Raw genomic sequence first — 23,554 nt, 5'->3', positions numbered from 1 at the left:
GCAGTTAATTATACCAGACAATTTACCCAATCTATATGAGAGCAGCATCTATACTTTTTGCAACTGTGTAACATATTGTGTGTGTGTATCTATATCTATATAGGGTACATATACAGAGTCACATTTTTGTGTCATTTTGAGAGAACCTTCCTTTGAAATGGTGTGATATATGCTTGAATGGACTTCATAATCTGAACTGATTTGTAAGGAAACTCCATTTCCTTTTGATTTGAAACAGATTCATAGTAGATAATGACCCTCACAGATGTCAAGATTGGTTACTTCATAAATGTACCTAATATCCTCATTTATAAATCCCACTCTGATAATTAATATTGACATGTTATCACTTCCTAACCTCTTCTATTTTTCTCGAAAAATGTAAGCATTCAAGATTGTCCCCCTCTGTTTTGTATGAAAGTGACATTTAACACTGTTTAACAAAAATAAAGCATTACATACATTACAATTATTATTTCAAAATATATCCATTTACATGCATGTCTGTTTGCAAATACTGATGTCAACACAGTTCAGAATAATTTGTGTTCAAGGACAGAATGAGCACAGGGAACACAAATAGTTATCTCTTTGGCTAAGCTCACTGATACTTCTATTCTTCAGATTTTCAAGATCGTAACAAATCTAAGACAATATTTTGTTTAAAACTTTCTTTTTTAAATTCTCAGTTTTTTACTTCTTTTGGAGCTCATTTCTCTCCAACTATTATTTAAAAATTCAGTTCCCTATGTCAGGCTGTAGCTTTAGGGGAAGCGTTCTGAACTGACATGCAGGAGGCCAGCATTTGATTGCTGAGCTACTTAGCTCTGGTCTACGCTACAAATGTATGCTGGGTTTCTCCCATCGGCATAGCTACTACCTCTCAGAGAAGTGGAGTACCTAAGCCGACGGGAGAAGCTCTCCCATCAGCATAGGTAGTGTCTTCACTGAGCACTACAACAGTGCAGCTGTACTGCTCTACGTGTCGACAAGCCCTTACTCTGACACTTGTGGCTAGCACAGGGTGGGAATACTGAGGAACTGTGCACAATTGTTTGGAGTACAATGGGAGCATTGCTTAACAGCAGCAGAAGCACTTATACAGATGATTAATGAGTGATGTCTATAGATCACATTTAAAAGCCTATCTGGTCTCCCTCAAGTGAGAGGTCGGACTTTTGGCCACATGAGGAACACTTGAAGAATGGGGAAATGTGGGTAGGGGGGTGTTTTAGAAGCCTTTTAAAAGCAATGTAGCAGTGTTTGAAAGAGGGGGAACAATTTCCTTCTTTTAACGCTTCAATGAGAGTTTGTTGCTGTTTTAAAATCATCTTATTGCAACAACCTTAAAATGTTTCTGCAATAAAATTTATTTGTAATGCTATTTTACATATTGAATACTGTCCAAACAGCAGAATCTCCTGAAGTTGATTTGCTACTGTTTCTGAAAAATTAAAAATCTTGTAAAAAGTTAGTTTTATTTTAAAAAAAAAAGATAGTAAAGCAGTGATACTGTGTACAATGCAATAACAGGATGATAAACTTTATTTTTGTTTTCAGAGTTAGGAGTTTCATTTCATGACACTAGAGATCATTTTTGCTGATGGTGAAAATCTTTTAACAGTGCAATAAGAAATGTGCCATCTGCTTGGAAGTACAGTATGTGTACTGATTGAAATGCAGTGATTTTTAGAGCAGGCAGAGATAACTCACATACGCTGTTGCTACATTAAAGAAAACAACACAAAATTATAACTAAATTTATCTTTGACTAAGAACGTAGATAGAACAATGATAACTTGCCCTGAACATTACATCAGAAAGTGTGTGCAGAAAAATTGGCTTATTAAACACATTCTGTACTCAACCTCTGGCTATGTGGAAGGCATCTTTTTATATATATATAAAAGTGATGTGAATCAACAGATTAGATTTTCAAAGGAGATGCATATTACTTTGAAGAGATTATAAAATGTTCACCTCAGGCTATAATATCTACACATGCCTTGTGAAACAAATTTCAAGGGAGGTTACTAGTTTAAGTGTTTCTCTGATACTCAGTGACAGCATGGGAGCGTTCCTGAGGTTGTCTTCACCAACCTGTCCTGTTCTGAGGGCATCTCTCTCATCAAATCCTTTAAGGTATAAACAGATGTTCAAGAAGCAGACTTTTTTTAAACATAAGGTTAACGTTTTCTTAGTGAGCTAGAAAGATCCACACTATATTTCCATGCCATCAGGCATTACACTTAGTTATTCCCTACTGATGCCTAACGTTCCAGCACACAGAAATCCCATCTTTAGGTAACTTTTTCCACAGGAAAGTGCTGCAGGATTAGGCACCTCTTAGGGCAAAATTTTAGCCTCAGATGCACGACCAAGTCTCCCATTGATTCAACTGGAAGCCGGGCATAGAATTTGGAGTGAAGAAATATGCCCCTTAAGGCTGTGAAAGGTTTGACTATGAGTATTTGTGAATAGTAGTTTCTCAAACCTTGATACTGTTGAGATAGAGCTGAATGCTGTTCAGCAGCACTAGAAATAAGATTTAAAATGAAAATACTTGGTCTTGAAAACTGCAGGAGAACATACAGTAAGAAATATTTCAGAAGGTTGCACACCTGTGTATTAGTACTATGTTCTAGGTGTCTTTGGAAGAACATGTTTGTATACTTGGTGAAAAGAATCAGAGGAGTAGCCATGTTAGTCTGGATCTGTAAAAAGCAACAGAGTCCTGTGGCACTTTAAAGACTAACATATATATTGGAGCATAAGCTTTCGTGGGTGAATACCCACTTCGTCAGATGCATGCGTATTCACCCACAAATGCTTATGTTCCAATATATCTGTTAGTCTTTAAGGTGCCACAGGACTCTTTCTTGCTTGGTGAAAAGAGGCTTCTTTAGACTACCCTGACTTGCATCTGCCTCTAGTATTGATATAATAGGTGGAAGCCAGGGTGGCTTTAGCAGGGGTTCATGGGTTCAGTTGGACCCACAGAAATCTTGAAACCAAGGATGCAGAAACATCCTGCGGGAATAACTGGAGGAGCCATGTTTGCTCCTTTGCATGCAGCTCCATAGGCTGAATCCTGCATTATGGTGCTACCATTCCTGGCCACATCACGGCACGAAGAGGTCAGAGCTACAGCGGCCCAAAGGAAACTCTGGGGAGGGGTTGGTTCTCCAGGCACTAAGGGCAGCAGGGTCGGGTGCTGGCTCATACTGGCCTTCTCCCCAATCTGAGCAGCTGGATTTTGATGATGAGTGGAGCCCCCTCCCCCACCATTTCTTGGGTGGGGTCTCACTGCCTTGTGTAAACTGGGACTTTCCCCAGGGCAACTGTGTAAAGTGAAGCTGACCCTGTGCTGAAGCCAGGTCCATGTCCTCACCACACATCCTGCCACCCCCTCCTCCCTCCAGTGCTCTCATTGTATCATGCTCTCTTTGTGTGTGTTTGTTTTTTGTTTTGTTTCATACTGCGATTACACTTGAGTTTAGTATACTGCACCAGTTCATCTGGGAGGCTACACTTGTGCTGGATGGAAATTACTTAATAGTCTGGCTTTCCCCTTAATTTGTCTTTTTGCCATTTTCCATTAACAAGGTGCTTAGCCCTCCTCTCTGTTTAAAGCATGCATAGGTTAATATTAGAGCTGGTCGGGAAATGAGATTTTCGTCTCTTGGAAAATTTAGACAATTCAAAATTAGTTTGCATTTCAAATCAGAATGGACAGTCAAAATATCCCAAGGTTTTGCAAATCAAAATATTTCAACTTGTGAATTGGAAATATTCAACTAAATGTCTGCATTTATGAGTAAAACAATCTGACATGTTGAAATGATACCATTCTCTTCAAACTGACATTTTGAAATGAAGAAAGTTTCATTTTGAAATGTCAACTCATAATATTTTAATTTTCGTCCCACTTGATCAAAAAATTGAAATCCTTTTTCTGAAAATCAGCATTTCCCCACAGAAAATATAAATTTTTAATTAATGATATTTTCAGAGAGAATTTTTCATGCTAAAAACTGCAGTCACTTTAGTTTAATATTCATTGTTGTGCTCACTGAAGTTAATTTTTATATTCTGTTCATTTTGAAGTAAGTGGTCTTGGGATTTGACAACTAGGGATTCATCTTAATACAATAAATATGTGGGACTGGTTTTCAATACGTGCTGATGGCTGATGTGTTAATCCAATCCTGACCATTTTTGATCAGTAAAAATATTATGCCTCTGTTTGCTGCAGAAGTTTTTACTCCCAGTAGCTCATACAAATTTATATTCTGTCTAGTTAAAGCTGTATGTTTTATTATCTGTCTCAAACTTGTGTAGTGTCACTGGGATAAACAGTTGTTTCATTCCCCCCCAGAGGTAGTTACGCATTAGTGGAGAGTGGTGAGATTCTTGTATGCTTTGTTTGTTTGTAAAGTGATTTCAGATAAAAGTGAAAGATAATACAATCCATAGAGTCACCATTTTTTCCTTTTTTTTTCAAATTCTCTCTTTGATACAAACTCTTAGATAGCTGTAGTTGTTTATATATTTATATACACAGTACGTTCTAAAGCAATATATGCAGCATATCTGTGAATAGGCATGTCATTAGAAAATTGGATCAGTTGTATGTTTGGATTTGGTTTACTTCATGTTGTGGTAATGTGCCTACTCATTGACGCTAAAGGGTTAATTGAAACATTAACCAACCCTTTGCTATAATTTAGATCCCTTGTATATGAATGTTCAGGCATAGTTTATAAAAGCGGAATAGCCTCCAAAATATCAAACAAAATGTGATAAAGTGCTTATTATGAAGCAGCTGGGTAACTTTTCCTCTTTGAAACATACATTGACAATCGATATAGAAATTGACAATACTGTATCAACATAGAATAGCTATTGACTTTACAGTTTGCTGCTATATAAGTCTTTTTGATTTTTGGAAAGGCTGTTTAAATATTTGTTGCACATACTTCATTTGTAGACAACAGTGAAAAGCTTTAATTGTAAGTATCCAGGCTGTCTCGTCTACTATTGCATGAGACTTTCAGCAAACTTCAGAGAGACTGAAGTAGAGTGAGACTTGATAGCGTTCTCTATTTTATATTACCTTGTTGTTGCTCAAAATTTTAAGCTTAACAGCTGGTGATTGGTGAAATTCTGTCAATATTGATGCATAATAGAACTGCTTGTTGAGATTTTTTTTTTTCAAATGCTGCAGTGGATGGTGTGCCTTTTAAAAAACTGCAGTTAATAATTTTTTTTATATTTGAACATGCATGACAGATCCTGTGACCAGATGGTGGGATTTGCTTTTAAATAACCACAACAACATCTTTGTTTTTCTTTTCCGTATGTAATCTGATACTTGCCATCAATCAGCTTTAGGCATCTCTCTTGTCCTTTTGAGGCCTGTGTTTCAGTTTTCTTCAGAGAGGCTGCCCCGTGGAGATTCCATTTTTTTTATTTCTCTTATCCTCTTTGCAGAGATTGTATTCCTAGAAGACTCCTGCCTTTGATTCTTAGTTGTTTAAATACAAGTAATGAGTTTATTATACCAGCGGCAAGAATACTGTGTGTGCTTAGATACAGTGTCCTTTTGTCGTCAGCATGGAACTATACACTCCTCTTAGCCTTCAGCAAGTATGTTGATTGTTTTGCTTTTAAGCTATTTTGCTGTAGAGTAGATACACGAGCACGTAATATTCATATACTTCTCTATCTTATGCAATCTTTACATGTTATGTTCAGATAGTTTGAAGTGTTAAGTTATCATTGCAAAAAAAGCAGAACCTCGAGATTCACATGAGTTTCACAAGGATAAACATGAGCACTAGAACCATAACAATAAGCAGGAAATTGAGTAGCAAGTTGAGGCCTCTGTTGTTAGCAAGATCCATACTCTGCGCTAGTCTGACCTCTTGTGCTTGCAACTGATTTCTTGATTGTAGCTGCTGTTGGTTCAGCTGCAGTAGTAAGAAATTCGGATTTGCATGTATTTCATCTTGTTCTTGTTTTCTACCTGTCCTCAGTTTCTGCCACCTAAGAGAAAATTGTATGTTCACAATAATAACTTAAACTCTTATGACTGCTAATGTTAATCCTCTAGTTTCTGCAAAGAGCAGCTAGTTTGGAAAGATAACTTGTTTGACTTACTGATATCTCCTGTTTTGCTACTGCTCTTCTAAGGAACAGATCCATAGTAAAAGAACTGGGGATTATATAGCAATTTTATTTAAAAACAAAAAACTGGTGGTGCTGTCCAGGCACAGCTCTTGTCAAGGTCACTTATGGAATGTATGGGTAATAATAATGGGGCTGAAACTTCCGTTAAAGCCCATTGCATTTCAAAAACTAGCAGCTTGAAACTTTTTGGAAGAGCACGAAAGTTTCAAAAAGTGTAACATTTCCTAACATGGGTCAAATGCATCTTTGCAAATAGGGAAAATTCCTTCCCTTCTAAGGTTTTCAGCATTGTGTGGCACAGCGAGCAACACCCACTTATTTTTGCCAACTATGTGTTATGTAAGATTTATTGCAACCTTGCAAAAGCCTTATTAAGGGCCTAGTTTGAGTTGGCACAGGTCACATCTTTACTGCTTTTAATAAACACATGCAGTAGTTTATTTAAAAATTTAATAACTTAGCAATTGTAAAAATAAAACATGAACAGATAGGATTGCTCAACACTATGCCAAAACTTCATTTAGATGGCAAACCATTTTTGGGGTGGGGGGAGGGAAAGGGGGATTGTTTATGGTTGTCAAACACATAAAACTAGTACCTTTTCTGGCATTTTTGTACCTTTTTAAAAATAGCATATCTGATTTTTATAAAAAAGTCAAAGAATTATGGTCCAGATATGAAAAAGAAATGGTTGAGCCTTGTTGAAACCATTACAAATACCTTAGGTGATTGTTAATGAGAACCCTGATCTTGACAAAAGTCTCTATATGTATGCCATTATACTTTGTTTTTTCACTATGGGCATAAAAATATGTTGACGTACCTTCCTCTGCCCCCAAGAAATGCATTTTAATTTACCAGTTTTAATTACAAGCTTTTGATTTATTTATCTATCTATAGAGTACTATTACCACCTACAGCATTGCTAAAGTATCATGACATTTTTAAAAACATGTTATTCCATTACAAGCTTTAGAGGTGGGGCAGACTGAAAATACAAAACACCACACTGAAATATGGTTATCAGTGTTTCTCAGACAATTTAGAAAATGTTTGTAAATAAAGAGCTAGTCTCATAAGTACTATTTAGGGTGACCAGAAAGCAACTGTGGAAAAAATGGGATAGAAGGTGGGGGGTAATAGGTGCCTATATAAGAAAAAGCCCTAAAAAAGGGGCTGTCCCTTTAAAAACAGGAAATCTGGTCACCCTAGTACTATTTAATGAGAATATGAATATCAGAATCTGGCACCAACATGCCACAGGCCAAATTCAGTGTATGTGTAAATAGCTATGTGCATACTGGTGCATCCACAAGTAGGTGGAACCTGGCTTACACCAGATACCTATGCACTGTGGATTATTCGGCATTGTGAGACAGTGGTGGTTATGCACCTTTGCAAGAACAGTGTCATTTAGACCTTTTCCACATTAGCTTCTTCTCCCCTCTCCCCCAAGATTTCCCATTGATGGATCCCTTGGTGGCAACAGTAGCCACTGGCAGAACTAGCATAGAAAGGGTGAAAGTACTTGTGCCCTTATTAACTATCCAGAGTTTAACTGCTTCATGGTTTAGACTTGCTCTGAGCAGAACAGATGATGCTGAAATGGGTCAGACCTTCAGCAGGTGTAAAATGGTAACATCAGTTTACACTAGCTGATTATCTGGCCTAAAGACTGTAAACAGGGAGTCTTTCTAAATAGTTTTTAAAAACTAGCATAATTCTGATCCTGACTAAATTCTTTCCAGGGATGGAACTTCTGCTGACTGTAGTGGAGTCATGTTAGAGTTAGGAGTTAATGAATCTTGAATTTTCATTTTTTTTGAAGGACTTATCCAAGATTATTGCTATATATTTTTTTTCTCCTTATGATAAACTAAAAACAAATTCGGTAGTGTGCAGTAAATCAGCGGCAATTGATTGAATACAGAAATGAAAACTTCTCAAATCCAAAGTCACCTAAGATATTTGGAATTTTTATTCTTATAAAAAGAGTGAACTGTAGTGTAGTTTAATTAAACTCACTAGATTGCTTGTATACTCTGAGTGAATTAAAACTACTTAAAATCCATTTAGGCATAATAAAGTAAGCAAATAGCACTGGTCAAAACAAACAGCACCACAGAGAATCAAAAAACTTTATATCGCTTAGTTCTTTCACATGACTTTAACTCTTCTTTCTAAACTGGAGTGCATTTGAACATTCTTTACTTCTATATTAAGATTTTATCTTCAAATGTTGATTTTTAGTAAATTAGAAGTACAATAAAATGCTTATTTTAAAGATCAAATAACTATACAAAGAATATTATGTACCCAAATTTTCAAAAAGGTTTTATTTATCTTTGGATTCCACTGATATTTACGGTATAAAGTATGATAGAAATGTTATTGTATATTCTTCATATCAACAGAATCCCAAGACCCAAATGTAATCTTATAGTATACACTATAGATTTACATTGTTGCAAAATGCTAATAGTGTTTCTAGTTTCTTAAATTCATTTTTTCTGGTTTAAGACTCACTGTTTCATTTGTATGAGGAAAATTCTCTTTGTTCTAGGGTTTGCCTTCTAATATAAACTGATTCCTCTGAAGCCTATTATTCCAACAAGGAGTTCCCAGAATGCATGGGTTCCTCTTGAGGGCCTAACCATTTTCAAGAAATTTTTCAGTAATGTTAAATGTTGGGTATTTTCAATATATATATTTTTAAATCTCACCAAGGCAAACTAAAATTGGAAACCCTATATCCAAAAACATTTGAAAAGGCTTGTAGCTTTGTCTTTTCCCACTTCTTCTTCAGGGACATCCCCACATGTTACAGGCAGATCTTTTAAATAGTTATTGTACAGTTACTAGAATCCCCTCATGAGTTTGTGGGGCAGGACTGAAAGATGTGGAATAGATCATGAGATCACTTAAACATTGTAATTATGAATAATATTCTTATAGTCACATTAAATTGCATGTGATAGCACATCTTTGTTTTTAAATTAATTGAAATTCTACCTAGACAGTCCAATAAACCATTTTTAAATAACAGTAAGTTTTTGCAAACAAGAATTATAAGGGTATTTGTTTCAAATTGTACTCCACTACATTTACAGTTTCACTAGAAATAAGGCATTCATGCTTGGTTATAACAGAGGGACTAGGCTGAGGGAACACACCTGCTTTTATGTGAACCAAGCATTTATAAATACCTTTTGAAACAGGGATTATTTTACCAGTCTTCAATGGTGCATTCAGGATTCTGATATATGCTTGAGATGCAAGAGACAGTATTGACTACTGTCCTTCAAAACAAAGGGAGTTGAAGGATAGCTGAATTCATCAATGCCTGAATTGGCCAATGTATAGTAGCTATCTCTTTTTATTGCCTGTAGTTAACAACTTTATTCTATCCTTCTGCTGCCCTCTGTGGGCTTGTCTACATCAGAAAGTTGCAGCGCTGGTGAGGGAGTTACAGCGCTGCAACTTAGGAGGTGTACACATCTGCAGGGCACCACCAGCGCTGCAACTCCCTGTTTGCAGCGCTGGCCGTACTCCCGTTTTGTCTCGGGTGTAGAGGATCCAGCGCTGGTGATCCAGCGCTGGTAATCAAGTATAGACACTTACCAGCGCTTTTCTTGACCTCCGTGGAATAAGCAGGTATCCCAGCATACCTGAGGAAGCCTCTGGTAATCAAAGTGGTCTCCTTCCCCAGCTTGCTCTCGCGTTCCCCGAACCCCGAGCAAGCAGGTCTCCTTCCCTGAGGTTTGCAGGGTGGTTCAGGGAACACGAGAGCAAACCGGGAAAGGAGACCAGCTTCGCCGCGGTTTGCTCTCGCGTTCCCCGAACAAGCAGGTCTCCTTCCCTGCGGTTTGCAGGGTGGTTCGGGGAACGCGAGAGCAAACCGCGGCGAAGCTGGTCTCCTTCCCCAGCTTGCTCTCGCGTTCCCCGAACCCCCCTTGAAGCCGCCCAACAGCGCTGCAGTGTGGCCACATCTAACACCACTTGCAGCGCTGGTTGCTGTAAGTGTGGCCACTCTGCAGTGCTGGCCCTATACAGCTGTACTAATACAGCTGTAACAACCAGCGCTGCAAAATTTTAGATGTAGACATGGCCTGTGTCTATCTGCTTTACCTAGGTAGGGCATCACCTTAATATGGGCATGGTGGCTTCCACCACACCAAATATTAAGCTAGTTCCTCATTCTGTTTGACTTCTCATATTTTCACTATCAATCCCTGCTTTTGTAACCTTAATTCCTGGGGCAAATTATTATCCTTTGATGTTTGCATGAAACTCCCTTTGACATCAAATAGAAGATGCACACACAGACTACAGTAGAATAGAACCCTTTTAAAAATGAATGCTTTTTGGCTGATACCCTAGAGTCTTGTTTTTCCTCCCTTTAAATGCTGCTGGAATAGATCTTCTGAATATTAAAGATAGGCAAAAAGTGGGGATGGGAACTGTAATCTAGTGCATAATAATCTTTGTCAAGTTCTAGTGACTTTCCATATGAAACTGATATTTAACTTCAGTGTTACAAAGTCTTGCTGAATCAAATAGACTTCAATTGAAGGTTTTGCTCTTGAGAGATCAATAAATTCTCTAATTCAGAAGTTCTCAAACTTTTTTATTGTGTGACCTATTTACTAATAGGTCACACAATTATGTGCAAACTGTTTCCCTTCCTATCCAGGATAGTGTGGGCCACCTCCTTTGCAATCACGCAATGTCCCTTTGGAAAACTGGTACTGGGAAAATATTTGTATGTGTGGCTGCTGGAAACAAGAAGAGCTAGCACTGTGTGAACTGCCAGCTATCTGAAGACCATTAGCAAGAGCTCCATAGACTGCCAGGATCCATGGACCAGTTAGTGAACCACTGCTTTGTTTTGTTCTTGATGCCTGCAAAATTTTCCTTCCCTGGGAAAAGGCATGGTAGAAAATTTACAATATAATGACAAATGGGTAGCCTTTCATTCTAGACAATCACATTAGAACACATCCCTAGTCATCAGCTAGCTGGGAGCAGGCCTATGTTGTGTTTTTCTGACCTATTTCTGACCACCTTGATCTCACTAGAAGGTGAATTTGGTTCAAATACTTTATTGATGAGCTGCCTCAAATAGAAAGGGTTTGGATAAGCAGTGAGTTATCTTTAAAAGAAAAGCAGTATTTTTCCTTGTACTGTATCCAGCTTGGGTAAGTTTGGTCAGAATAATGGGAATGGCCTGACTGCAGAATAAAAAAATCCAAATCTTTTGCTTTATTATACCAAATATAAAAGCAAATCTGACACAGATAAATGCTGAATTTTATGTATTGAATTTTTCTAATGTAAAGGAAATTGCATTTCTTAGTGCAAATTATGGTAAATGTAAAGTGTGGTAGATAATAATCTGTTGCTAAAGCTATGTAAAACAAAAGGATCTTGAGTTCTCAAAGCTAGGGTTGCCAACCCTCCTGGTTTGCCTGGGAGTCTCCTGGTCAAGGCTCTCTCTCCAAAGTAGAGTAGAAGCCAAACCAGGAGATTTTAGGCGCTAAAAGTCTGGTGGCGCAGCGGGGTAATGCAGGCTCCCTGCCTTCCCTGGCCCCATGCTTCTCCCGGAAGTGGCCGGCATGATCCTGCGGGGGCGGGAAGGATTTTTGTGTGCTGCCCATGCCCCGAGCTCCGACTCCACAGATCCCATTGGTCAGGAATGGCGGCCAGTGGGAGCTCTGGGGGTGGTCCCTGCAGGCAGAGGCAGTGTGTCGGGGGGTGGCAGGGACGTGCTGGCTGCTTCTGGGAGCAGCGTGCAGTGGGGCCAGCATGTGAACCCCCAGCCTTGCTTACCTCAGCAGCTCCTAGTCGGTTGTGCAGCAGGGCTCAGGCAGGCTCTGCCCCCACTGCTCCCATTGGCCGCACTTCACGACTAATGGGAGCTGCGGAGTCGGTGCTTGGGGCATGGGCAGTGCACAGAGACCCCTGCCATCCCCTTGGGCCACAGGGACGTGCCAGACACTTTCGGGAATGGTGCAGGGCCAAGGCAGGCAGGGAGAATGCCTTAGCCCCACTGAGCCGCCGCCTGGGAGACACCCGAGATCAGCATCTCCTGACTGGAACTTATGCGCGCGCACACACCCCCATCCTCTGCCACAGGCCTGAGCCCCTTCCTGCACCCAAACTCCCTCCCAGAGTTTGCACCTTGCACCCCAACCCCCTGCCCCAGGCTCATCCCAGAGCCTCCTCCCACACTCCAAAACCCTCGGCCCAGCCCAGAGCCTGCATCCCCTCCCACATCCCAACTCCCTGCTCCAGCCCAGTGAAAGTATGTGAGGGTGGGGGAGAGCGAGTGACAGAGGGAGTGGGAAAATAGAGTGAGCGGGATGGGGTCTCGGAGAAGGGGCGGGGCAGGGGTGTTTGGGTTTGTGTGATTAGACAATTGGCAAGCCTACTCAAGGCACGCTTTTGGCTTCTAATGTCCTTCTAACATTCAGTTAGCCAACTGAACACAGTGAGTGAATATTGTTCTCTTACCAGGGTGGTTGGTTCTTTAGATACCTTGAAAAATAAATTAAAACTTTCTCTGCAAATGACAGCTTGTTTCAATAGACGTATTTTTTTAAAACTGAGTCACAAGTCATGTGAAAAGATACCAGACAGAATTGAAGTTTTGGCATTACTTTTCTTCCCAATAATCAGTTCTGAACCCCTTCTTTAAATAGGAAAAAAGAAAAAGACAATTTATATCAGGGAAAAGGTTTCTTTAAAATAGCTTCTACTTCATTTTTCAAGATTCTAGTCATAAACTATTAGAGCAAGTTGAATAATTTCAATTAACAGTGTAACATTGTAGCATCTTGAAGAATACATTCAAATCTAAATGTGCCTGTGCATCATTTTGGATTGATCTGGGCTTCTACGAGATATTAAAATATATATCCAATATCTAAAAAGATTTGCAGTGAAATTTTAAAGCATGCAGGCCCGAAAGAGTGAGGTGGGCTTTTTAATATAGTGTTTCAGCCAAGTGAACCACAAATTGAATAATACAATTAATGCCCTTTCTTACTTCCATGAAAAAGGCACAAATTTACCACATTCACATGAGATGCCTCTTAGCAAAGTGAACAAACAAGTTAGTTCATGGACAGCTTTGTACCAGTAGGCTTTAAATCACTGTTCAGTACAGAAGTGCTTTTTCATGTGTTTACAATGGCTAGTCCAAAAATGGTGCAGTGGTTGACGAGACTGTTTTAGTCCAACTGCTCGACCTGCTCACAGGGCTATTCTTGCCTTGGGAGTTTCTTGTTTAGTTCTTTTTTTTCACTTTTGGTGTGGCTTTCTTATATGATAGTGCAATGGGAAGCAAAGATTCTATGGAACTTCAGAGAAGCATCACAAGGATACAGATAAGCAAGAGGCATATTAAAATAAGACAAAAATTTATGAAGAGATCCTGGAGCTTTTGGCGTGCTTGTGGGTTCACCTCAATAGTTGAGGCCCTTCTCATGGCAGAGCGGGTTATGTGCTGGACCTTCTCCATGGCAACAGGAAAGCAGAGAGCACAAGTCAGGCTTTAGAAGAAGTGCAGGTAAAAAAGCAGAAGTCAGGAACAGTGCAAAGTGGTTATTATCTTCAGTTTTTGGTTTAGAGAATCTGTGTGGAGCTGGGAAAGCAGGAAAGTGAAGAGTTAGAAACACAAAAGTAAAGTGTTTTGTTCAGTGCATGTGCGGATTGTATTCATGTTATAATAGTGCCTGAAAGAAAAAGTGAAGTTACTTTCCGCAGTGTGCTACACATTATTTTCACTTAAAAATGATTTTCAAGACAGATAAAACTTAGTGGAATTGCACATGCAACCTTATGAGTGAGTTAGTGAGTGCCTGCAGATCTGAGGTGGAGGCCCTTTATGAAATGGGACTTGTGGATGTTCAGCATTTCTCAGAATCAGTCCAATAGGGCCTAATCTGATTTCCTTCCTAGTCTATGGAAAGACTCCCTATGTCTTCAGTCGGAGTTGGTTCTGGCCGCTTAGGAGGCAGGACGATCTTGTGGATAAAAGCTACAGGACATGGAGTGAGGAAGTTCTGATTCTTTTTCTGGCTGTGTCACTGACTACTTATGTGACCTTGGACAAATCATTTAACTTCTCAGTGCTTCATTTTTGAGGGGGAGTGGAAAAACTAATCTTGCTAATGCATTTCCTTTCCAAGTAGAAAGAATGTCATGTGTAAGCAAATGCTGTGGCAGCGTCTAATATGTATCATTGATATGGGGAATTTCTAGTAAAATTATCTTGAAGGATGGGCAATCTGAGACACGAGACTTTTCTTCTCTGAAAGTACTTATGTGCGCTAAAAATTTCATGCCCAAAGGCAGAGGGATGGTGTTGCAATAAAAGCATGGGAAAATATAAATTTTTTATTTGTTAGCGATAGATACAGTGTTGCTTGAAGTGCTTTTTATGAGAAATAAAGAGAAGATAGGTATGCAGTGCTTTCAGGAATGCAAGTTATATTGAGTTTTGTTTTTTTTAAAAAGCCCCCAAAACATGCTTTAAGCTGTTCAGGGCAAGGGGCTGTCCCTTTGTTGTGTCTGTTCAGAACCTAGTACAATGAGGGCTTGATCCATGGCTGGGGCTGCTAGGCACAACAAGGATACAAATAATTGATGATAATGATGGTAACCTCAAGCTGCCTTTGGATAAATACATTTATTCACCATATATTTTTCTCCTAAGGGAGAATTTGCGCCTTGATGTTTGTTTATATTACATATATCTTTATGTATGCAGTGTAGCTGTAGCCGTGATGGTCCAAGGCTATTATAGAGACAGGGTGGGTAAGGTAATCGCTTTTATTGGACCAACTTCTGTAGGTGAGAGAGACAAGCTTTGAAGCCACACACAGTTCTTCTTCCGCTCTGGGAAAGGTCCTCCCAACATCACAATAAAATGCTAAACCAGTGATTGATTCTCAAACTTTTGTACCGGTGACCCCATTCACATAGCAAGCTTATGAGTGTGACCTCTCCCCCTTATAAATTAAAAACACTTTTTAAATATATTTAACTCCATTGTAAATGCTGGAGACAAAGCAAAGTTTGGGTGGAAGCTGACAGCTCACAACCCCACACATAATAGCCTCATAACCCCCCGAGGGGTCCCAACCCCCAGTTTGAGAACCTCTTTGCTAAACAATCGGTTCCACCTTGCATTTTGCTGTGATGCTGGGAGTATAAGAAGGGCTCTGTGTGCCTTGAAAGCTTGTCTCTCTCACCAACAGAAGTTGGTCCAATAAAATATATTACCTTACCTGCCTTGTCTCTCTATGGCAGATATACTTTCTCTGCTCATGACCCAAATAAGTTAATTGATAACAGCTATATTTTAAGATGTATAGACTCGTGCCATTGCATCCACATGGAGTAGGGGAAGACAAATCCTTAGAAGTGACCATCCCACAAATGGCATCATAACTGCTGTGTGAACCATCTTGACTGTAAAAGGGAGTGGATGGAGAGCAGCGTAAGGAGGCTTCCATTACACATCCAGCCTCCAGATCCATAAATTTGCTTGCCAATCAGGCTAAAAGGGTCCATAAGAAATATCATACAGTGAACTTCATGAAAACTTTCAACCTATCTTTTTTTCTCTTCTCAAAAATCTGTCCACAGGAGAGGATAAGGGGCTGTTAGTTCACATCAGTAGTATTGTATGCTGTGATCAGGATCTGTTTTCAGCATCAAAGACTGCAATAGCATTTCAAAAACTGACTTAAAAATCAGATTGCATGTAGATATATTAATAGCTTTGGTTGGTTGAATGTGGTGACATCTTTTCTTAAAATTAGATTCTACAATTTTAGTACAGTATATGACATCAAGAGCTTATTTTTAGTTGACACTTTAATTTTTCAGCTTAGTTTGATGCTAGATAGATGAAAGCAGGTATAGCATAAAGTGCTTGCCTGGCATATTCCATTCAGTTATTTGTCTGGTCTGTGTCTCTTTTGTGTAAGTGCAGTAAAAGCAAGACAGATGTGCAAGAATTCTCAGATGACTTGACTGAAAGTTTATCCATTCGCCTAGCCTAATAGGGGCTGAGATACACTAAAATGTTTATTCTGTTCCAGAAGAGGTATGCTAGTTCAAGCACTAACGTGTCTGTGCTGACACAAACAAGCTTGTTCAAGCAGTGCATAAGAGTGACACTTCAGACAGCCATATTTGCTGGGAATCACTTCATCACAACCTGCTGTGCAATTATTTAATGGCCATCACAATTGAGAGAAGGCCCATCATTTAGTAAGGTCATATTAAAAAATGTTCATAGTGGTTTTTTTTTTTTTTTAAACCTTTGGAAGAAGAGAGGAAATGTTGTTAGTGAAATAGTCGTTGGGCTTGATTCTCATATAGCACTCTGGCTGTGTAAAGGACCCTTAAAGTGAGATAGTGGCATAATTGAAAAATAGGTACTCTTTTTGTGTTTAAAAGATTCATATTTTTAATGCTCTGGAAGAACAAGACGTAGGGAGTTCAGAATTCAGTAATTAGTGTTGCTGTGCTAGAGAACCTATATGAAGTTCTTAAAGAAGCACCAGCAGGGTTTCAGAAGCAATTCTGAGTGCTCTTGTCTTCTCCCTATATAATACGTCTCTGTTTGCGAGAGAGAGGTTTTCTGATCTATATGCATATGTCTAGACTTCAATATGTGTTTCCCTACAAGGTGCTTGGTTTCAGCTAGCAAATGCACATCTTGCTTGTTAATCTTCCCTAGGTGTGCATAAGGAGAAATAGACACAGTAACACAGCTGTGTGTGAATAACAAACAAGGTTAAAAGATACAGTCCAATATTCTATCCCGAAGAATCATTTAATTAAAATGAAGGCCTATTCTTACTGTATATGATAACAGCATAGAAATGCCCAAGTTTAGGTCACTGGTGCTAATGTTTTAGGTCAAAACAATGACGAAACCTTGCGTACACACACACACACACACACACACACACACACACACACACACACACACACACACACACACACACACACACACACACACACACACACACACACACACACACACACACACACACACACCAGAAATCAAAAGTGGGAGTTTCAGCAGGAGGGCAAATTTTATTTGAGATCTTATGTGCCAAGTATTATTGTATTCGGATGCAGTACTGTCCTGCGTTGCCCAAGAAACAAACCTTTGGCTCCATCACTGAATGGATGTGTTCACTCTTCTGGAAGACATTGTGCACATGTCATTGTTTAGGTAAAAGGCCAAATTGCTGATCCTGCATGTCCATATGCTAAGGTTACTTTACAGTTGTTGTCTGACAGTGGTTCAACAGATCAGTCACTGTTGAGCTCCTAGTTGACAAGTAATTATTGTAGTGATTATGTGTGGTGGTTATTATCCATTTCTGAGTACCCTTCATACTGAGAGCAGGTATGTGAACAAAGTTCAAAACCGTGGTGAACAAAGTTGAAACCTGTAGGCCAAATTCATTCCAGGTATAAGTATATTGACTTCACTTGGGTCACACAGGATAAATTTGGCTCCATTGGAAACAGTGATTTTAGACACAGTTTACCCATTTCCTGTTGTATATTTACTAAATGTGGTAGTTATATCAGTGAAATAAAAGGAGTTTGACATGCCTGATTTTATTATCTTCCCATGTAACCAAACTAACTTGTGGTATGGAATAGTAAGACAGGCACAGGAAATGAACAATAGGTAGTGAAGTATTTCACAGTAATTTCATTTTGGTAGCATGGTACAAAAAGCAATAATCCTAGTTGATTCGTTTTGAAAATGAACAATTTAGTGACTGTCAGTACCACAAAGTGAAAATGCTAGTGAGTTACGTGATCTGTGGTTTATGTATATTTTTGGAAGCTATTATCTAAAATAATCTAGCATACAACATACTTTTAGATTAATTGTTGTTCCTCTGGTCTTCCTACACGAAATCTCAGTAATCCTAGTTAAGATGAGATGCTCTCTCTAAATTCAGGTGAGGAAGAACTAAAAGGTCACAGTTTGTATTTGACAGTGGGATCTAGGTACCTCATACCAAAAGCAAAAGAGAGCTAGTCAAATATCTAGGATTAAACACTGAACATTAGCTGTGGGAGTGTAGATCTGGAGCCCCTGATAACAGTTAGATGTGCAACATGCAGATCCAAGAGGAAAACTAAGAGTACAATTTGCTACTCTGTTCATGCACAGAAATCTGTAGGCAATGCAGAGGATCTGCCTGTTGATTTCCCTCCCTGACAGAAGGACTTTGCTCTATTTATAGTTCTGCAAAAATCTGTTTAATCCCAGCATATGTAACCTCCTTTTTGAGCCAGTGGCTGTATTTATTCATTTAATTTGGGGAACCTTCTATGTCCTTCTGAAGTCTCCTTTTTTTTCAGTCTAGGAAGAAGAAGGAACATTAACTCATTAGACCACTAGAGGGCCTCTGTCTACTGTTTATGCTCTCGTTAGTTCAATAAAACTAGCGTTCATTAAAAAAACAAGACTAGATTATAGGTGGTGTGGTGCTGGAGAGGCTCATAATGGCATCTAGCAATTTTCTGAAGTGGAGCAATGCCCTGCCCATGGTCCACTGGTTCTTTGGTCACTAGCTGGATGTCTGTATATCCATCCACCCACAGGAGAGGAGCTTTCCTGTACCACTGTTCAAGTATTGTAGAACCTCTGGTTGGAATTCATTTTTATTCTCTGATTCAAGTGTTTCAGCTAGAGAAGAGTTCTGATCAGACCAGCCCGCTGTAGGAAAGGACTAGCACTGTGGGCACAATAAGTTGTTCTCACACCATGAGTGGGGCAGTCATCTGATGGGAACAGCCTGAACATCAAACAAGGGAAGCTGAATTGGGGGGAAGAAAATGGATAGAACTGGGTGAAGGATGGAGACTAGACAAAAATAGATGTCACGGAAGGGGGAGATGGAACACAGAAATAGGGTATGGGGACAGGAGAGGAGAAATGGAGCGGGAGATCAAAGGGATGAAGGGACCAAACATGAACAGAGAGGGAAAGAGAAACAAGGGTGTAAAGAAACAAGAAGAGATGAACTGAAGCTGGAGTACAGAAAACAGTTCATGAAAGATGGAGGAAGTCCATTTTGCCAGAAATAGCAAGGACCAAATTTTAAGATTGCTTGGGGTTGCTTTTTCTTGTACATTGTCCATACACTTTGATTTAATGATGGATGAGGGGGATACTTTATATATAAAGTCTTCTGATGATGATATTTGAGGATCTTAACTGAATTTTCTTGCCCGGTATTAAGAATCTTTTGTGCAATGGCATTTAAATCAGACTAATGGAGTCAGTGGTTAATATGTCATAAAACAGGCTAAGTTCAGCTATTTCGTTGGCCATTTTCAGGGGCACAGGGTCCCCCCCCCATTCTGACTGATAGCTATTTTACCTCTGGAACAAGAACAGCAGCAAAATCCATGTGATAGAGCTTCTTCCTAAATCATAGGTTGCTGAGGACCAACATAGGCTAGAGTGTCTAAATGTTACACTGATTGGGTCCTATAAATACCTAACAGATAAATTAAACATATGTATACATGCCTATTTACTCACTCAGCATCTGCAACAGTTCTAGTTGTGCATACATAGCTTAGATTCTTGTTTCTGAAAGTCACCCAGCATGTCTCATATGGTAATACTGATCATCATCTAATAAAATTAGTAATGATCTTGCTATAATATTCAGCCATTAGAATGGTTTTGTGGCTGACTCAAATCGAGTTAAATTCCTAGCTCTGCCATAGACTTCCTGTGTGATCTTGGGCAAGTCACTCAATCTCTCTATGTATCAATTCCCAATCTTAAAAACTGGGGAATAATAATACCACTTGCTTTTTCCAATTTGTTTGTTTGACTTGTCTGTTTAGACGAGCTCTTTGGGAATGGAGCTCTCTCTTAATGTGTGCGTGTACAGCATCTAGTGCACTGGGTCTCCAGTCGCAGTTGGGGTTTTAATTGCTACTGTAGTACTAATAATTGATAACAGAAATAGAAAGCAAGTAAGTGAAAATAGAATTGAGGCAAAGAGGAAGCAATGAGAAACAATTTTTTCCTTCATAATCTTATTAAAAAGATTGGTGTTGGGATGGAGTAGGGGGTGAGTTCAAGTAGTTAAAAAGTGATTTGATATGCAGACAAATCCCTGGAAGCATACATGTATCCGTGAGTCTACTTTCCAAAGCTTGGTCCTCGCCTGTCATACATCTATTGTTTGATCTAATACCATTAAAAACAAACAAAACAAATGTGTTTTGATTATTCCTATGTGGATGTGTTTGGGGCATTTGTCACATGCTGATGTTTTTAAAAAGTACAGGAATCAGCGCATTTTTGCTGTCTGTAATTATGGGCCCATCTTAATGAGCTTCCCATTTACCAGTAATACTACAGTGAGGGAGTTCTATTCATAGCTTACCTGCAGAAAAAGAAATACAGTTCCATTGGAACTCCTTGCCAGAGGATGTTGTGAGGGCCAAGACCATAACAGGATTCAAAAAGAACTAGATAAGTTCATGGAGGATAGGTCCATCACTGGCTATTAGCCAGCTATTTGCCAGAAGCTGGGAATGAGCGACAGGGGATGGATCATTTGATGATTACCTGTTGTGTTCATTCCCTCTGGGGCACCTGACACTGGCCACTGTCGTAAGACAGGATACTGGGCTAGATGGACCTTTGGTCTGCCCCAGTAGGGCTGTTCTTGTATTCTAAAGCATCCAAAATAATGAATTTTAGAGCAGTGTTGTTTTACATAGGATATAACTTGTCTCTAGACATCTATGAAACACTCATTAATTTTCCCTTCTGCAGTACAGTATTTACAAAACTCTCTAAATATTAATAAGGAATCAGACAATTAAAGGCAGATCATTGCTGTTAACTGTAAGTCAAATGTAACATTTTACATCTGTTTTAAAACTTTTTTCATTTATATCACCAATACTTTTGTTGTTACTCAGCATTCTTGGACATCTACAAAATGGGTTATTACCCGTGCAAGCTATTGAGATTACGTATAGATGATCCGCATTCTAACCTAATGTAAATCAGCATAACTCCAGTGAAGCCAGTGGAACTATATCCATTTACATCAGACGAGAATTGCACCTGATATAGCCATGGATGTATTTTTATAAAGAGTCTAATAACGCCAGGGCAGCTAAGTGCTATAGTTCTGTTTGTGTGTGTGTATTATATACACAGTTTAATAACTCAAATTTCTTGTTGATTTCTTAAATATAATTACTGTACTTAGTGTGAGCAAATCCCTATCTTTGTATGAAAAGACAAAATATTTGGTTTTAAATAAAAACATTTAAAAAGAAAATAAAATGCTGTTACCTAAATGTCCTGAGACAAATGCCTCTTGCAGGCAAAATGAGAAGTATTACTGCTTCCTTCTGGAAACAACTCCTATAACAGAATTACATAGCCTTCAACTAGTAGTTACATGCTGCAAAGTTCACCATATGAACATCAAAGTGTTCCAGGAATGGAATTCAAACAGTTCCCGTTTGCACATGGATGATATGTCCAAATACAAATGTATGGGTAAATTCTTGATGAATACATTGCACACAACTCTCAGTAATGTTAATGGAATTGCATTCCAGCACTCCCAAGAGTGTTGGGAGAATATACGTTTAAATACAAAATGTACAGTAGAACTCTGGTATTCATGGATCTTATCCTAAAATGTAAACATGCATATATGAGGTATATATTGATAGACATACACTGCTACTCTTAGAACAGATATAGGTTTATAATGTACTGAGTCCATTTTTGTGTTTTGTAGTCTCCTGACTTCCACAAAAAAATTATTATAGATTTCTTCCTGTTATTTAGGAAAATTATCATCAGATTCCTAGACTCATGCAGTCATGCATGGATCCTTGGATTTCTCAACAGAATAAATTAACATGAAAATACAAAAACCAGTGTAAGAAATGACAAAGAAATGTTCCTGTTTACCAGACGTATCCTTTATTTTACTCATTTCCTTTCTTTAATTAATAGTGTATTTTTGCTTCATATGTCTTTTTAAAATCTGACCCTTTATAACAGCTAAAACTTTTTCATGTGGGTTTGTTTTTGTTTTGTACAGTGCCCGAACACGTTTATCAACGATGGATGAGAAGGATACCTTATTTGTAAAAATTACTTTCGATATTGAGAATCTTAGCTGTATTTTCCTGATAGGTATTAAGAATCTTTTGTGCCATTGTATTTCAGTGAAACTAATGGATTCAGAAGTTAAGATATCATAAAAAAGGTAAGTTCAGGTTATATTGGCCATCAAAAAAAAGAAGCTTTAAAAAGTTTTAGAACTGAGACATAGTATTTTTACATTAAAATTTGAATACTACAGAATGATTAAGGATCAGCGTTGTAACTCTTCTTTATCTTCAAAATAGGGGTCTCTCTCTCTCTCTCGATATAGATATAGATAGAATCATATGTTTAATTTTAAAAAAAGTCTTCTAAAAATGTGCTATAAGTGAATCAGTTTTTCTGATTTAAGAATAGGAAGGTGAACTTTCCTTATGTTGCGTTGCTAGTGGGCAACTGAACTAAAAGTAGAAACCCTCAAAACCAAAAAACAGTAATGTAAACTCTTGAATAAAATTTTACTTTTTGATGAGAACAGAAAAATTTGGTTTGAGTTTTAAAACAAAAGCAACAACTGCCAACAAAAACCTGAGTAGAGGTGTGGGAGAAATTATGAAGACTTCTGGTGTTGTGGTGGTGATTGCTTAATCCATTCCCCAAGGAAAACATAGCTTCATATTAAAAAGAAGAAGCTAATGATTTTTAAAAAGACTACCATCCTTTTCTTTCCACTGCACTATTTTTTGGCTTGGAACAGTAATGCCTAAAATCTCTCCACTTTTTTAAAAAAATAAAATAAAAAGAAAGCTGCTGTAAGGGTTGGGCTTTATTTTAAATAAGCATTTACAATACAGGCTGCTAATTTTGCATAGAGCAGTTTAGTTTGGAAAACTAAAACATAATTGTAATAAGAAGAGATCCCTTACCTCTGATGATGATTATTAGTGAATTGTAAGATAATGTGTTCTGAGCTGTGGGAAACTTTGTCTGGACTTCTCTGGCAACTTGTCTGCCTGTCGCCAAGTTTGTAGGAACAATTGAAGAAGGTGGAGGAAAAAATAACAAAAGTTTGAGGCAGGGCTCATGATGTCATGCAGGAATTCAGAAGTTGCGATTGGTTACAACGTGGCCTTTTAGTGCAGGGCAGTTGCTCGTCTAAACTCATTATAGCAGTAATGTTAGCACTGGGGAAATGGGGTT

General features: G+C 38.6%; 2 protein-coding genes across 5 annotated transcripts in view; one reads left to right on the top strand and one right to left on the bottom strand.

Moving 5' to 3' along the window:
- CEP85L (centrosomal protein 85 like) overlaps positions 1-23,554 on the top strand; it is a 173,974-nt gene that overhangs the window by 84,353 nt on the left and 66,067 nt on the right. The gene's annotated exons all lie outside the window — the stretch shown is intronic.
- Positions 1,351-23,478, bottom strand: PLN (phospholamban). Of its 3 annotated transcripts, XM_030556189.1 has the most exons (3): positions 23,281-23,478; positions 21,584-21,655; positions 12,461-13,837 (listed from the first exon to the last, which is right to left on the bottom strand). In XM_030556189.1, exon 3 carries the CDS (start codon positions 13,712-13,714, stop codon positions 13,556-13,558), a length of 159 nt encoding a protein of 52 aa, XP_030412049.1. In that variant the 5' UTR covers positions 13,715-13,837; positions 21,584-21,655; positions 23,281-23,478; the 3' UTR covers positions 12,461-13,555. The 3 variants fall into 3 exon arrangements, 2 of the variants coding, with proteins under 2 accessions (XP_030412049.1, XP_030412047.1); XR_003999577.1 differs by lacking the exons at positions 12,461-13,837; positions 21,584-21,655 and adding an exon at positions 1,351-6,048 and having other exon boundaries at positions 23,281-23,465; XM_030556187.1 differs by lacking the exon at positions 21,584-21,655.

The sequence above is a fragment of the Gopherus evgoodei genome, chromosome 3 (genome assembly GCF_007399415.2).
Source record: "Gopherus evgoodei ecotype Sinaloan lineage chromosome 3, rGopEvg1_v1.p, whole genome shotgun sequence".
NCBI lineage: Eukaryota > Metazoa > Chordata > Testudines > Testudinidae > Gopherus > Gopherus evgoodei.
This window is presented reverse-complemented; position numbering and strand designations above follow the sequence as displayed.